General features: G+C 42.5%; 3 protein-coding genes across 3 annotated transcripts; 1 reads left to right on the top strand and 2 right to left on the bottom strand.

Annotated features, from left to right (window-relative positions):
- Window positions 1-501: 501 nt before the first annotated feature.
- Window positions 502-2,710, top strand: neu4 (sialidase 4). Its single transcript, XM_035385674.1, has 3 exons — window positions 502-702; window positions 936-1,191; window positions 1,797-2,710. The coding sequence occupies exons 1-3, from the start codon at window positions 502-504 to the stop codon at window positions 2,708-2,710; spliced, it is 1,371 nt and encodes a 456-aa protein (XP_035241565.1).
- A 2,907-nt stretch (window positions 2,711-5,617) lies between these two features.
- On the bottom strand, window positions 5,618-9,422 carry LOC118209061 (G-protein coupled receptor 87-like). The gene is made up of 2 exons (XM_035384187.1): window positions 8,977-9,422; window positions 5,618-7,209 (listed from the first exon to the last, which is right to left on the bottom strand). The coding sequence occupies exons 1-2, from the start codon at window positions 8,981-8,983 to the stop codon at window positions 6,149-6,151; spliced, it is 1,068 nt and encodes a 355-aa protein (XP_035240078.1). The 5' UTR covers window positions 8,984-9,422; the 3' UTR covers window positions 5,618-6,148.
- Window positions 9,423-11,273: 1,851 nt separating this feature from the next.
- p2ry13 (purinergic receptor P2Y13) lies at window positions 11,274-15,783 on the bottom strand. Its single transcript, XM_035383882.1, has 2 exons — window positions 15,377-15,783; window positions 11,274-14,368 (listed from the first exon to the last, which is right to left on the bottom strand). Exon 2 carries the CDS (start codon window positions 14,353-14,355, stop codon window positions 13,300-13,302), a length of 1,056 nt encoding a protein of 351 aa, XP_035239773.1. The 5' UTR covers window positions 14,356-14,368; window positions 15,377-15,783; the 3' UTR covers window positions 11,274-13,299.
- Between the last annotated feature and the right edge of the window lie 217 nt (window positions 15,784-16,000).

The raw sequence follows: 16,000 nt of genomic DNA on the forward strand, positions 1-16,000 counted from the left end.
AATAATTATAAAGTTAGAGCTGAAGGATTCAAAATGTAATATTTGTAGAATTCCTGTAGTCCCATAGACCTAGAGAGAGAGAGAAAAGAAAGAGAGAGCGCAAAGAAGATATCTATTTGAGGCGCTATTTTCAGCTTACAAAATCTGTTTGTATGTCACAGTTCAACTCTCAATTGTCCTTAAAGCCACTGGCCTTTTGAAAGAATGCTGACAGTGGGATGGACAGCATTCTGTGGCCTGCGCTCTGTATGTTAACCATAATGTCCAGCCCACAGACCAACACACTGATCTACTGCCCAAGCGTTGTCAAGGACTGGTAACACTCCACAAAACAGGTACGAATCTCTCTCTCTTTCTCTCTTTTTTTCTCTCTCTGACACACACACACACACGCAAACACAAACACACAGACATACAGACACACACACAACATTCAAGAACTGGCCCTCTAGTGTGGCTCTGCTTCCTCTCTTTTTTCTCTCACACAAGCATACAGAAGAAATGGGGTCCCCATATTTCCCAGCGCGCACAGTTCTGTTCCGGAAGGAGCCAAGCGGTGTGACCTACAGAATTCCGGCGCTGCTCTATTTGCCGATCTCCAACTCCTTCCTGGCCTTCTGTGAGGAGAGGCTCAGCCCAGCGGACTCCCAAGCCCACCTGCTGGTCCTGCGGAGGGGGACTTTCTACCGCAACTATGTGGAGGTCAGCAGCAGGTCAGGGGTCAGGGGTCAGCAGCCACATGGAAATGACCCTGAAATAAGTACATTTAGATTTATATTCCTCCTTTCTTTCCCTTCGCTCTGTATCCTCCCTTTCCTCCCTCCCTAGTTTTAACAGACTTTACAGATCTATGTGCTTAGAGATGCACTTGACAAATATTATGGTCATGGAAAGTAATAATTAAAGGCTCTTTCTCTCCCTCTTTTCCCCGTTAGTGGGATGACATCAGGGTGCTGGAATCTGCTCGCCTGCCAGGTCACCGCTCCATGAACCCCTGTCCAGTCTACGATGAGTTCACCAACACCGTCTTCCTATTCTTCATCGCTGTGCTGGGCAACATCACAGAGTCCTTCCAGCTGGTCACAGGGAAGAATGTGACCCGTCTGTGCTTCGTGTCCAGCCACGACCAAGGGCAGACATGGAGTCCCGTCACCGACCTGACCAAAAGTGTCATTGCAGACACCATCAAAGGTGCGGTGATTCCCCGGCTCTCCAAGACCTGATTTATCCATGAAAGTGGACGCGAGGCACGTCTGTGTGACCATGTGACACAGTGGATGCTTTTGTCAGTTTATGTGTGTGTGTACCTGAGCGTGGAGGGGGTGGGCATGTCAGAAATTCTGTGTGGATTTATATGTGTTGTTGTGTCTCTGCATGAGCGTCGCCTTCTGTGGCAAGCATGTGCTACTTGTGTGTGTACCTGTAAGAATGTGTGTGTCAAGCAGACACCTGGGAACTTGTGAACATTATCCGTGTTTTAGCAAAACTTAATGACTTAATGCTTTAGTAATAGTGTGCATATTCTGATTTAATTTCACTTTGAACACAAGTTAATTCCATTCACTAGTTCCATTTTCACACGCTTAATGAGGCCAGCTCAACAGCCATTTCATTTGTAATTTTGAATTTGAATAATATTGCATTTAGACCTTTTTAAGGGAAGTTGAATGGGGATTGAGAAATGTAAATTTTTTTAATTGGAAGTGAATGAGAATTGAGGCACTTATTAGGATCTGGATTTGTGGAATTGACCCCACGACTCTGGTTGTTGTTACTTCATCTGTCCTGCGGTCCAGACTGGGCCACCTTCGCGCTCGGCCCTGGCCACGGGGTTCAGGTGAAATCGGGCCGGCTGCTGGTGCCGGCCTACGCCTACCACATCGACTGCAGGGAGTGCTTCGGGCGGCTCTGCGTGACCACGCCCCACTCCTTCTGCCTCCGCAGCGACACGCACGGGCGCAGCTGGCTCTTGGGCGAGGCCGTGCCCGCCCTGGACAGCGTGGAGTGCCAGGTGGTGCCCGTGGACGAGGAGGACGGCGGTAGCGTGGTGTACTGCAACGCCCGGAGCCCACTGGGGTGCAGGGTTCAGGCGCTCAGCCTCGACGATGGCGCCACCTTCCAGAACGGGCAGCTGGTGCAGAAGCTGGTGGAGCCGCGGAACGGTTGCCACGGCAGCGTGGTGGGCTTCCCCGCTCCTCTCCGCTTGCCCCAGGAACGCCGCGCGCTGCTTTTTGGCCCCCGTGGCTCGGCCCCTGCTCGGGCCCGACACTGGACCTTCAGTGCTCACCCACCCCCTGCAGACCCTCGAACCTCTGGAAACTTCCTCACACCCACGTGGGTGGCCTACTCCCACCCCACTTGGCCCAACGCCCGGCGGGACCTGGGCGTGTACCTCAGCCTGTTCCCTCGCGACCCGGACAGCTGGTCCGAACCCTGGGTCATTTACAACGGGCCCAGCGCCTACTCCGATCTGGCCTACCTGGAGCTTCCAGCCCCCGAAGCCCCGCCCATCACTGCCTTCGCTTGTCTCTTTGAGAACGGCTCAAAGACGGCGTATGACGAGATCTCCTTCTGCATCTTCACACTGTATGAGCTCATTGACCACATCCCTCATAGAAAGCCTGGCTCTGGCAGAGGAGAGGTGCAGAAGAAGAAGAGGAGGTGGAAGCAGAGGCAGAGCAGGCTTTGTGGCCTCTGTAGCATCTGCTAACATGCTAGAATTGTAGCTTCCACTCGCTTCTGGTACATTGATTCAGTGAGTATGCTACATTGAGGAACACGTGGCTATGCCGGGGAAGTAGCAATGCTCAGGGTTTGTTTGAATTTTCTAATCAATTCATTACTGTACTGTAGGTGTCAGAAATGCTATAATTTAATCTTAGTGATTAAATTACATTCTAATTTGCAACCACATACAAAATGATATACAAAAGCCAACTATACAAATGTATATAAGTAAAAAAATACTAAATTAAAAGTACTAAAATCTTTTCAGCTGATATAGCTGTCATTGGGCATAGAGTAAAAACATAACTTCAAGTGCCTTAGGTTTTTCTTTCTTTCTTTTTCTCAGTAGCCTACCTGTTGCAAATGTCATTCATTGAACATGACCGCACATGCCTCAGGTTCCTCAAGTAATTTTATAGTTGTAATGTAAACCAATAGAACAAAAGAATAGACAATTCCTGGTCCACAAAGAGATGCGTGAAGACACAGGCTCCAGTAACCTACCTAAATTTGCCACTTACATTTATATCAAAAATCATGAAGTGCTCTCAAGATTCAGGTTTGGCACATTATGTAGTAACGAGCTTGAGCAAAAACAATAATACCATTCTTAACATTTGTTTATTTCATGCATTATTCTTTGTTTTTGAGATACTCTCATAAAATAAACATGTTATTTGAACCAATATTTTATTACATTTATGACAAAAATATGGAATTTCAAAAAACGGTTATAATTTACTTTAAGTTCTTGTATCAAACTGTCAGAACATAATAAAAACTTATTAAAATAAGAAAATAGCTTGCATGCCTTTTATTTTTAAGGTAATTTATATAGTTGATTGTACGTGTCCATTTTTTATTCTTTTTAGCTGCCATTTTGTCCCACCTTTGCCTCATAGTTATATGATAAAAATACTAGTGACTCATTTAATTCCTCATTCAATAAAATACATTGTTTGAAGACAAACAGTCAGTCATTTAAATAAGAAGAGGCTAGAACCCTGGCACTGAAAACCAATGCCTTCGATGCGCTTCAGACACAGTTCAATACGGCCTCACAAGGAGAGGCAGAGAAAGTGCTTTGTGTTGTAGAATTTATATTTTTTGCTGTTTTGTGGTTTATCTGTAGAAAGCAGGTGTATTTTTAGCAAGATATCTATTTTTCCACCAAAGGACAAAGATAATGTTTGTTTAGATGACTTGCTATCAAGGAAGACTGATGAAAAATACACTAAAGCCAAGGGATACCTAGCTGGATAACTCTTAGGGCATATGGTATTAGACGATACAGTAGTTACAATACAGAAGTAAGGTGCAAACCAGAAAATATGTGCATGAACTATTTGGTTATGCTTTAAAATGCATTGATGATGAGATAGCTATATCTGTGCAGTGACAACTCCTATTATCATAAAAAAAGTACACAGTTTTTAATTTTGCAACATTGTGCATACTTGAAACATCAACTTGACATTATTTGTGCTAACACAGACAAGCTAGCTAAATAGACCTCCTTATAAATGATGTGTAACATCACACACACACACACACACACACACACACAGTTACAGACTGATAGTCACTCAGCAGTGGTGGTTGTCTTAGGAACACGCATTTACCCACTAGAAGGGAGGAGCAGTTTTCACAATCAACCAGACAGTAGTTCATTGTTCCTCTGAGCTACTGATGATCCTACGCTCACTATCTCCTGAGGACTTGGATTAGCAGTCTGGGCAGGGAGTAGATAATCATTTAGAAAGATTAAAAGGCTAAGAAAAATCTATGAACATATTTCTAAGGAAATGTATGGTTCAGTATAAGCTGTTGATTAACTTTAGTTAAATATAAAACATTTCAGAATCAATGTAATTTAATATAGATACAACCGGAAGTGTATGCCCTGTTACGTCCTGTTAATGACTTCACTCATGCAGATTCCGTAATCTGGTTGCACAAGTTGGTGAGCCTCCTCAGGAACCTGCAGTCACATGTTCTGCACACTTGTTGTGTAATATTAAACCAGAACGTACAACATGAATTTCCATTTAAGTTGTCATATTTCTCAACTCACATACAAAGCTGCATTTCTGACTAGTGTGTACAATTTTGTGCCTTTTGCATTTGCCTGTCACTGCTGGTGCTAGAGTGGAGAGGCATGTTATCATGAAACCAAAGCCCACTGAAAAGGTAGCCTCAAATTAATTGCAAATATTTGATTAGTAGAATGTTGTGTGTGAACATAGCTATCAATATTTGACAATGTTGTCCCGCCCTAAATCAGGCTACTCTGGAGAGTCTGTTTCTGAGATATTGAATACTTGCCACCAGAGAGAGCTGTGATTAAAGTTTCTCTCAATTTCTTTCTCTTCAGAGCAGATGAAACGGTCCCAAATTTAATGTCACATTCAATTCATAGCGCAAACAATAGACTGAAATTTAGTGCACTACCCCACTGTACCTCTGGGACTTGGCTTGCTGTGACCCTCTCTCTCTTTTTGCTATTTTCTCAGTTTCTACAAATGAAACCAATATACAAATGTATTGCTAAACAACATGTGGATAAACCAATATACTGTCTAGATTGTACTACCGCAATACCTCACCACCTATGAGCCTAATGCACATGAGTGATCAAGAATCACTTCTGAACTCAAATCAGTTCTGAACACTCCTGGAGTAAGACACAATTATATGTTTTATGTGTTACTGGGAGTGTGTGTGTGTGTGTGTGTGTGTGTGCGCACGCATGTGTATGTTTAATGTTGATTCTGCTATCTCAGTATGGAATAGATCGAAAGGTTCGGTAGATCCCTTCAAAAGAATTAAGACAAGTTTGAACGTGAGTCAGGCTCCAGAAAACAGCTGGTAAGATTCAAGACAAGACAAGGACTATAAATGTTTTTCATACGAAAAATACAATATTTACATTTTTGGTTCAGTAATATATACACATATAAACACTGACCAGAAAGGAAGTGGGATATCTGTATCATACCAGAATAACCTTTGATCACACATTCATCATGCTTAGTTGACTTTTAGATCTATTCAGTTATCTCTGCAGTTTATACAAACGTCTTGTTTATTGCTTCACTAAAACAGTGGGAGGCAGTTACATATTTCTTCTCCAAGGAAGCACGACCATGATATAAACTGAAATAAATTCTCCAGGACTTACAGGATTCTACCAGCATCGAGGAGTTTTAGTGTTTCAAATACATATCTGCCCCAGGTCTGGTGAAGTGGTGTTTTTGAGACAAAGGTAAAAAAAGTAGTCTGCCAGAGGAAAGTGAGACTTGGCAGTAAGCGATGGTAGGTCAAGAGTCAGCGTTTCTTCGAAAACATAAGGAGGGCATTGAAACAGATTGAGCTGCCTTTCTGTCAGGAGCCAAGGCACAAACAGACCAAAGGCACAGTGTCAGGTGAGGGCAGCTGAAGCCTGCTCGGGACAGTCTGAAGCAGAGATGGAATACTCCCGGAACCGCCTCACCTGTGTCTTCCGGGCGATCGAGGGAGAGTCGTTCAGGCTGGAGCTGCGTTTGATGCCCAGTTGTGCCCTGAGCCGACGCGTGAAGGATTTACACATGAGGAAGTAGATGATGGGGTCTAGGCAGACGTTGCAGGAGGAAAGGAAGAGTGTAACCTTCTTCCCATACATCAGTATGTCTTTCGCCTCCTTGCTGAATTGCCCTTCAACCTGGCTGAGGGTGAAGGGAATTCTCCATAGGTGGTAGGGTACAAAACACACAAAGAACACAACCAGCACCACTGAGATGTTCTGTCCGGCCCGTGGGCTTCTGCTTTCGCCCGAGCTGATGAACTGGGCGTTGGAGCGGTGGATGTGCCGATAAATGGACACGTAGGTGACCAGCAGGGTGACCAGGACCACTGCGAAGATGAGTATGTTGACGTACGCGACGGCAGCGTGCCAGCGTATGCCCAGCTCACTCTTCAGGGCAGTGCAGCTGTGGGCGTCGCTAGCATTCTGTGGCTTGTTGGTCAGAATGGTGTTGGGCAGGGAGAGGGCGACCATGCTAATCCACACGCCAGCCGAGAGCACCTGGGTGAAAGTGTAGCTGTAGAGGCAAGAGTGTCCAAAAGGTTGCACGATCTTCAGGTAGCGGTCCAGGCTGACCAGGCCGAGGAAGAGGATGCTGACGTACATGCTGGCGTAGAAGAGCACGGCGGAGTAGCGGCAGAGCAGCCCGTGCAGCCACCAGGGCCCCAGCTCGGACTCCTTGGCTATCAGAAGAGGGAAGGTGAGGATCATCAGAAAGTCGGCTGCCGTGATGTTCTTCAGGTAGAGGATGAAGCTGTTTCGGGACTGGATCTTGAAGAAGATCCAGGCAGCCAGGCAGTTCAGCACCAGTCCTCCAACGAAGAGCAGCGAGTACAGGGCAGGGAAGACCACGGTGAGCACCACAGAGTTCTGTGACGTGTGGTTGCTGAAGACTCCTGCAGCCATGTTGCAGCTCACATCTGGGCAGTAGGAAAGAAAGACAAAGTTTAAATCCTTGCGGTAAATTTACTCATGAATAGATTTTTTGGCTGATTTTCACGTCCCAGTTACGATTTACAGGCAAGCGCCCAGTCATCCCGGGAGGTCGTGAACTGTTTCCAGCAGCTGCTTCCTGTGCCCTTCGGTCACTGTGTGGAAGACTGCACGTTGTGCTCAGCAGGCACAGGCCATATACAGCACACAGCATGTGGCCTCAGTTAAACTCTTGCTGTAAGGCCACTGTGCTGCCACCTAGGAATCACTTTGGTCTGATCAATTTGCATTGGAGGCCCTCTGACGCATCCGCACAGTGGGACAGTGTCGTAACGGACAGTATGAGCCCCCCAGCATATCATTTTTCCAACATCTTTTTCCCCACAATTTTCCCGTTTGAGCAGGAAGCACTATAAACAGTGAATAGCCGTACCCTCACTATCTCTATACACTATCTGGTTTAACAGTCTTTTGCATTTCCCTGCCAAGGCACATGGTAAACGGACTGTTTCTGTGATGTGCACTCAAGTGAAACAGTGAACAGATTACAGGGAGTCAGTACAGGGTCTTTGTGCAGATATCTTAGATTTGTCTTGTGTCTCTATTCTAAGCCAGAGTGTGTCTCAGTTCAGTTTATCATAAGATGCTTGCAGCGCATCTTGGTTTCCATTGTTCATCTCTGTGTTCAAAAAATCGATTATGACGAGAGAACGACAACTGTAGTCCTGTTCCCAACAGGCACCACTGCTTGCCACATTCTCTTGGCAATGTTCATTTCTGCCTTCTGTTGTACTTGCAGTTTTTTCATCAAAGTCAGAGTCAGAGTTTGGGAATATTCATAATTGTTTCTCCATTTATCTTTCTATTTAATTTTGTTTGGTTGTAGAATTGAAATGAATTGTTTTTACAAAATAAATAGATAGGTGATATTGATTTCATGCTGCACAAATTTTACTGTTGGAAATAATTTCATCCACACAATACAGTATAAAAAATATTTTCAAGATAATCCATTGTTCAATTTCCAGGCTTCATTCCTGTGAAACTCTAAGGTAGGAGACCTAGGCTTGGTAGATATTTGTAAAATCTACATTTTACAGGTGTTATTTGATTCCTTTTTGAGTTACCACCAGGACATGAAGGTCTTTAAATCTATTTATTACTGTATTATATAGTAATAAAATGTAATTGTGTTCGCATTCGCACCTATATCACTTGTCCATTTACTCCTTGTTATAAAGACAACATCCTCTGGCTCTAAAACACCTGTACCATCTGGTGTACATTTATCTCAATGTCAATATTGAACAAAGCAGAAAGACACAGTGGTGCTTTGCTCTTGGCTCAAAAATATGTGAAACACTGATGTCTAAAAACAACATAACATAACTGTTATCTGTAATCTTTGGATCCACACATATCTATGCAATTGGACCATTGGTGAAGTGCACTATTGGTTTTGATCTATATCAGAACTTCCAATACAATAAAACATTTAATTGATAGTAAAACAAGAACTTCACTGTCAAATGTATATACATCAAAAATCTGTCAGAGGAGGCTATTTAAGTTCTAAGGAACTATATTTTGCCTGCACTACTTTCTATAGATGTAAGCAAAAGTGTATCTTTCTACTGACATCTTTATCAATCACTTTTATCTATTCATCATAATTGCTTGTTTATACATTTCTGAAACACGAAACATACCAAGCAAAACCATTCATGCACTATCCCCAGGAAACTGAGACTTACCACACATTCAGCTGGAGCAGGCTCAGAATTAGTATTCCGGTAGGAGAGAAACGTGTCGACATACAGTTCACTGACAGATGAGAAAGAGTTGCGCAGCTCCTCTTTTAAGAGTTCCTGCTCTTGATGTTATGTCCATCAGTGACATGGACAGGGACCACCTCAGGCCCAAATAAGGCAGTTAAATGAAAGCAAAAGGGCTTGAAAAAACCCCAAGAGAAACAAAACACGTCCGTTTCTTTCTAAATTGTGCATTTCCTGAAATTAAAAGTGACTTCTGATTGAACTTATTTCTCAGTAACAGAGGCTATCAGAAAGGACTTGCTGAGGAGCTGACTCACAGAAGTCACACCTTCTCCAGGTAGGTCTGATCTGGGGCTGAAGCGCTCAACCAATATTAAATACCAGGAAATACAATGCAACGTGACTACACCACACAGCCAAATGCTTCCAGGGAAATACTCACTTAACCCGTTTGATCCATTACAGGAAGTCACGTCCTCGCTGGAGTTCTCAGCGGCATTGCTGCGACTTGTAATGACCCACATTTCTATGGTAAATAGACATCTAAAAATATACTTCAATCAACTGCTCTCTCACGATCTTCTGATCACTAAACCACTATTTGACCATGGGAGAAAAATAAAAATCCTGAATGATGCATTTTATTCTTGTGATTCAGTAGCTGTGAAATGGAAGACCTTTCATCATGGCTAAAGCTGTATAACTATAACTGTAACTCTGTACTCTGATCCTCATCCTGAATTGGTAAATGTCGGTGAGGGGTCAAAGTGCCATTCACATCATTCTAGTCTTGGCCAAATTGGCATGCTGGGCTGTTTCTTCACATCATAAACCTGTTTCACACTATCTGTGCATGTGTGTGTGTGTGTGTGTGTGTGTGTGTGTGTGTGAGTGAGTGTGTGTGCACGTGTGTGTGCGCGTGTGCGTGCGTGCGTGCATGCATGCATGTGTGAGTGTGTGTGGTGTGTGTGTTTCTGTGTAACAGAGGGAGAGAGATTCTTACCACCTATACATTTCTCTTATCACTGTTCCACCCAAAGGGTGTGCCACTGAGTCAACAATGTAGAAAGGGCAAGCCACTGATACAGGTGTCACAGCTGAGGAACAGTTGATTCAATCCACACGCTTCATATTAATTATCATAGCATAAAACATTTCTTTATTCATTTATTTATTTTACAAATTTTACTACCGGGAGTTGTTTGGTCTGTTGTTTGAATTACTGTGATTTAGCAAGAAATCTGTAAAAAAAAAAAATTCCTTCTTGAAAACAGGATTTTATTTGGTCAGCCTGCATTAGTCATTGCTGGCCTTTTAATCATACCAAACAGTCTTCAAGACTTGGCAATCATCTTATTAAATGATCAGTCTGCATTCCTGTGGAACCCTCCCAGGTCAAATATTTACACAAAGAGAAGCCAAGATTCAGATCAACATTCTGTCTAAGATATTCTTTCATTTGCTCTGAAAATAAACCCCACACTTCTGCTTAACATCTACAAGTGGCTTCTGCTTTTAAGGGATTCATGTTGTTTCATTTGCCAGGCCCACAGGTGAAGGGGAAGAATGAGGCAGATGTTTCTTTCTCCACATCCTGGACAGCTGTCACTCTGCATCGCTGTCAGTTTGTACTTCTATCACTCTGCACTTCTATCACTCTGTACTTCTGTCACTCTGTACTTCTGTCACTGCACTGCTGTCACTCTGTACTGCTGTATTCTGCTGTACTCTGTACCTCCCCACTACTGAGGTTATTGCAATGACTAGTGGCCAGATGGTAGCACTGTAACAGCCCATAACTCCTGAAGCATGTGTTATAGAAGCAAAATTCATTTTTCCTCCGATTCTGTGGCTCATGCTAAACAAAACGTATATTCCCGATTTCATTTGTGTATGACAAAATTTTCCGCCGCTTTGAATTTTTTGCAAAACCGACTTTTGCAGACTAGGGCAGTTTGGCCCACCATCACCAAATTAGACTTGTAAGAATCTCTGGAGTCTGAACCTCAATAATTGTAAAAAGTGATGGTTCTGAAGAAGCATTAAAGTTTTGGCATGTTTGCCAATAGGGGCGCTATAAAAACCAAATAGGTTTAAATGCCTATAACTCTTCAACAGGTTGGCCAATGAGGCTGGAATTTTGCAAGGGACATCTCTGTGAAAGATCTCATCAGTGAACAACTTTTCCTCAAAAAACAACATCAGCAACCATTTTGTTTTTCCGCCATTTTGATTTTTATTTTTTTAATTCTTTTTTATTATTATTATTTTTTTAAATTTTTATACAAAACTAGCTTTCACAAACTAGTCCTAAACCATTAAGCTGAGTGTCACCAAATTAGGCTTGAAAGAATCTGTGGAATCTGAAATTGAATAATTATCAAAACAATTTTGAACTTTCAAAACAATATGACTTCCTTATGCAAATAAACAGTTGTGGGTGTGGCTATTTTTCCAAGAACAGCTGTAACTTGTGAGTGCTTTGTCCAATCATCATGAAACTTTCCATACATGTACAATGCTTAACTCAGAAGCAGCATGCTAATTTTACCAGGTCCAGCCAATCAGTTGTTGGTGGGCATGTGACAGGCTTAGCAATGGCTGATAGGCAATAGTAAAATTTGCATTCACTATCAGAAATACCGGAAGTGAAGAAGTCATTCAAAAAGTTGAACATGGTTCTTCATGAGGCTGCATCATGGAAAAAAATGGTTTTTGATGACTCAGGCTCAAGAAGAACCCTGAACCACACTTTTCCTTGAGCCTGTGTCATCGAAAACCTTGTTCCTGTCTTATCGTTAAACTCGTGAATTTCAGTATTTCAGTATGACTTCCTGTATGCTACGTAGCGAAATCACAGTTCAAGATTTTTGTGTAGAATAAGAGACCTAATTCCGGTAAGGAAGAAAAGTGGAAGGGAGGGGCATGAAACTTTAAAGTAAAATTGAATTTTAAAGAAGCTGAAGATGCGTACTGACTTCCACATACACAACAGAACCAGAACGCTCAATTTACATCTCATTTGTATAAAATCAATCCCATGAAACACATATCTTAAGTACATGCTTAAGACAGCATTTCACAGTAAAAGTTTCTTTACTATTGCATATTTCACTATTCTATTTATATATATCGTATTGTATATTGATATTTTTCATATATTTTGATCATGATGTTCACCTTGTGGAAAAAAAAAGTTTTAAAAGTTCAAAGCATACTAAATCATAAGCATACATATAAGAAGGAAAAATGGCAAAAATATATTTTTCTGAAATATATGCAACATATCATTTTACACATTTGAAAAATAGATTGTCTGCATTTTAAGCTGTTATTTTCACAGGCTCATTACAGGTGGTGAAGATACAACGAATCCACACGCTGCTGGGTAAGTACGTAGCACGCACATACATATGGAAATTTTGGTATGGTGGTGTGGAACGACCATTCTTGCATCCATTAAAAGTGCAGGATAAGCTAAGGTAAAGTACCTCACTCAGGCGAACAGCAACAGGGGCATGACGTTTTTCCATTTCCTGTGAGGATGACCTCTTAAGCCAATCACTCTCCTTCTTTCTCTGGGAGGGTACATTGTTTCATATTGAATGGCAGTGATGATGTGGCCTCTCCATATAATTCAGGATGCCACTGAGCAATGCTATTAATGTACAATGATACAACATCACAGGCTAGCTGCAGTTTAAGGAAACTTGTGACAGGATAATTAATATGCTATCTGGGAAACAGCACCTCGAAGTCCCAATGAGGGACTACAGTCTCCTTAGTTCTTTGGATAATGCAAATCATACAGGATTATATGGATGGTTGTTTTTTACTGCAAGGCCAATCATGCCTAAGCCAACTGACATTTTTTGATTCCCAGAAAATTTCAACAATTAAGAATGACCTTTGTCTGGTTCCATGGATGTCCCTTGAATGGTTGTTTAAAGTCACTAGGAGCAATGAAGGAATGGTTTCAAAATGTCATTCAATTTTGTTATTGAAGTTTTAAAAAATGTATATTGTAATCCATATTCATTCAATCCAAAAATATTGTTAAAAACTTTGACTTGTCAATTACATTTGCATCATCCTGAAAATTTTGTTGATATCCACAGTGTTTTCCCCCATGGTTAAATGATAACCATCAGAGGATGTTATCAAATGTTTATGCAACTTGGAACATCTTCTGTGATCTTGACATATATGTTTTACAGCATTTGTCCTAATGTTCTAAAACTTCTAAGAAATGTCAACGATTTTCTCCATGGGTTTTGATTCCTGTTGCTCTTTTTATATACTCTATGGACTGTCATTTATGTTTCTTTCCATTTGTTCTGTTCTGATATTCCTATTGTGCACCACGGAAGACATCTCCAATTTAGTGGAAGTGTCTGTTGGGGACTCTGGGCTGCCCAGGGGGAGGGGCTTACGCCTTAGAGTGGCAGCCAGCTTCCTGCGGAACATTCTGCACAGGAAGATGTAGATGAGTGGGTCCAAGCAAATGTTTGTGGTACATAGCCAGAGCGTTGTCTCCTTGGCAATGTAGAGTTGGTTCTGCACCCAGCAGGGGTTGGCATTGCGCGTTTGGGTGAGCGTGTAGGGTACACGGGCAAAGTGAAAGGGAGCAAAGCAGATGAAGAACACCACCACCACAATGAACACTTTGGCTTTGGTCCGCCTGCTTGCGGCTTTAGACTTACTGCGAGAGGCCTGGAATGACTCATAAACCTTCCTGCTGATGAACGTGTAACACACCACCATCAGAGCCAGAGTGCCCCAGAACACCACCTGGCAGAAGTAGTTGAACCCCTCGTGCCAGAGCAGGCCGGCCTTATCCTTCATGGAAGAGCACCTCAGCTTGGCGGATTGGGCCGGCTCCTTGTTGCTCAGAACCACGTTGGGCAGCGCCAGGGAGAACATGATGAGCCAGACGGCGACACTCAGCCCTTGCCCGAAGCCCACCCTCTGCAGGATGCACTTTCCGAAGGGTCGGACGATCTTCAGGTAGCGGTCCAGGCTGATGAGGCCCAGCAGCAGGATGCTGATGTACATGGTGGTGTAGAAGAGCACGGCGGAGTAGCGGCAGTAGAAGGCCTTCAGCCGCCAGGAGCCCACACCAGAGTCGCTCAGCACCTTCACCAGCACGCTGAATGTCATGAGCAGGTCTGCTGCCACAACGTTTTTCAGGTACACCACAAAGGTGGAGGTGCTGGGAATCTGGAAGAAAATCCAGGTGGCCAGCAAGTTGAGCACCAGGGCTGCCAGGAAGACCGCGCTGTAGAGGCAGGGGAAGACCACGGAGGTCACACTCGTGTCCCGAACACACTTGGTGGAGTTGACCTGGCTCACATTCATGCTCGCAGTGCCCCTGAGCGAAAAACAAAATGAAACTTCATCACATCCTTCAAAGAAACTATGCCGAGACCTGCGTAAGCTTGGGTTGTGGGCAGCTGTGCCGGCAGGTCTATGCTGGCTGTATTCCATATTAGAGCCAACATGGAACAGCAGGCACATTGCCACGTCATGTTATATAGACTCACAATCAGATCTCCACTGGCAGAATTGTTGACTGCACCTTAATGTTAAATAGACTGGCTGGCAATGCATCTGTCACTGGCACAGCCAAGCACCTGTTACTGCATTAAAAATGTACTACTCCCTATTCAATTAGTGCTTAAAATATCTTAGTTTCAGAGAAGAGGGGGAGATATTTTTCTGTGTTCTCTGTGCTGTGTTTCACTCTCCTTTTTTGACCAAGCGTAGTTCAAATAAAAGGGTCATAACTGCCCTATGTTTAAGTCAGTCTGGAAAGCAAAGGCATTTATCAAATTAATTTGACTTGTACTGTGTTCTTTGAGGCTATGGTCACTGTTTGCCAGACACATTACAATTAAATGTGTTTTCAATACCGCAGAAAGCACATTTACAAAAATGAAATCAAGTCTGCTCGCTATCTGGATATATGTAATAGACTTAATACAGCAATCACAAAATCATTTTCCAAGGACACAAAATCCACTGACATGTAGAAATAAAGATAATACTCAAATATTACATTCCCATACACCTTTAGAAATATATGTATAACAACCTTATCCACAAATTTAGCGTCAAAGCATAAGGTATATTTTTCACGTGTTACACATGCTCAATAAATCTATTTTATACTTTCATATTCACAAATGAATAATCTGCAGTCAAGTACTGGACAGGAAATGAATTCAGCTTGAATTTTTGTGACAATACCTGATGTATATCATATAATATATAAACTAAATTAGCATATAGCATGTACTTGATTAAATTGAACAAGTAAAATAATATGTATTCCATTGTCATTTTAAGTAAAGTTAATTGACAGAAAAAACAGACTCACCAGTGTTTTTGTACAGATCTGAAAGGTCCAACTCATGGATTCTTTTTGTGGCAGATCACAACGTATGTCTTCTCTCTTATTACCCTTATTGACCACACATTGTGTGTGCAGTGTGTGTGTGTGTGCGATGTATGTGTGTGTGTGTGTGTGTGTGTGCGAAAATGACTATGTTTTTGCTCAACTTCCTGTTTTGTGGCATCACAGAGCACCATATCAGCCCTTTTTTTTTGAAGAGACACCAGTTGAATTGAATATCATCCTCTTTCTCAGCTTCTATATGCAGCACCAAATCAAGTTCTGTTTTCCTGGAGTTGTTCCTAGTTTGCATCAATTCACATCCTGTGAAGATGACATTTGAGGATCTGTAGAATTTCTGTCATGTGGAAATGTTTGTTATGTTATATAGTGTATATGAATTTCCCTCAAGCTGGAAAACACATACTGAAAGCACTTAAATTGCAAATAATTGCACCCAGGAATGAGGAACAAGACCTCTTTCTCAGCGAATGTGTGTGTTTGCATGTGTGTGAGGAACAAGGCATCTTTTTCAGGGAATGTGTGTGTGTGTGTGTGTGTGTGTGTGTGTGTGCATGTGTGTGTTTGCGTGGCTGTGTGTGTGCATGT

Source organism: Anguilla anguilla, chromosome 12 (assembly GCF_013347855.1).
Source record: "Anguilla anguilla isolate fAngAng1 chromosome 12, fAngAng1.pri, whole genome shotgun sequence".
In the NCBI taxonomy this organism is placed as follows: Eukaryota; Metazoa; Chordata; class Actinopteri; order Anguilliformes; family Anguillidae; genus Anguilla; species Anguilla anguilla.

Excerpts from the sequence above, each read along its gene's own strand:
- neu4 (XM_035385674.1), top strand. The coding sequence starts at position 502 with ATGGGGTCCCCATATTTCCCAGCGCGCACAGTTCTGTTCCGGAAGGAG. Across the intron at positions 703-935 it reads TCTACCGCAACTATGTGGAG|TGGGATGACATCAGGGTGCT; the intron begins GTCAGCAGCAGG and ends TTTCCCCGTTAG. Across the intron at positions 1,192-1,796 it reads CATTGCAGACACCATCAAAG|ACTGGGCCACCTTCGCGCTC; the intron begins GTGCGGTGATTC and ends CCTGCGGTCCAG.
- p2ry13 (XM_035383882.1), bottom strand. The coding sequence starts at position 14,355 with ATGAATGTGAGCCAGGTCAACTCCACCAAGTGTGTTCGGGACACGAGT.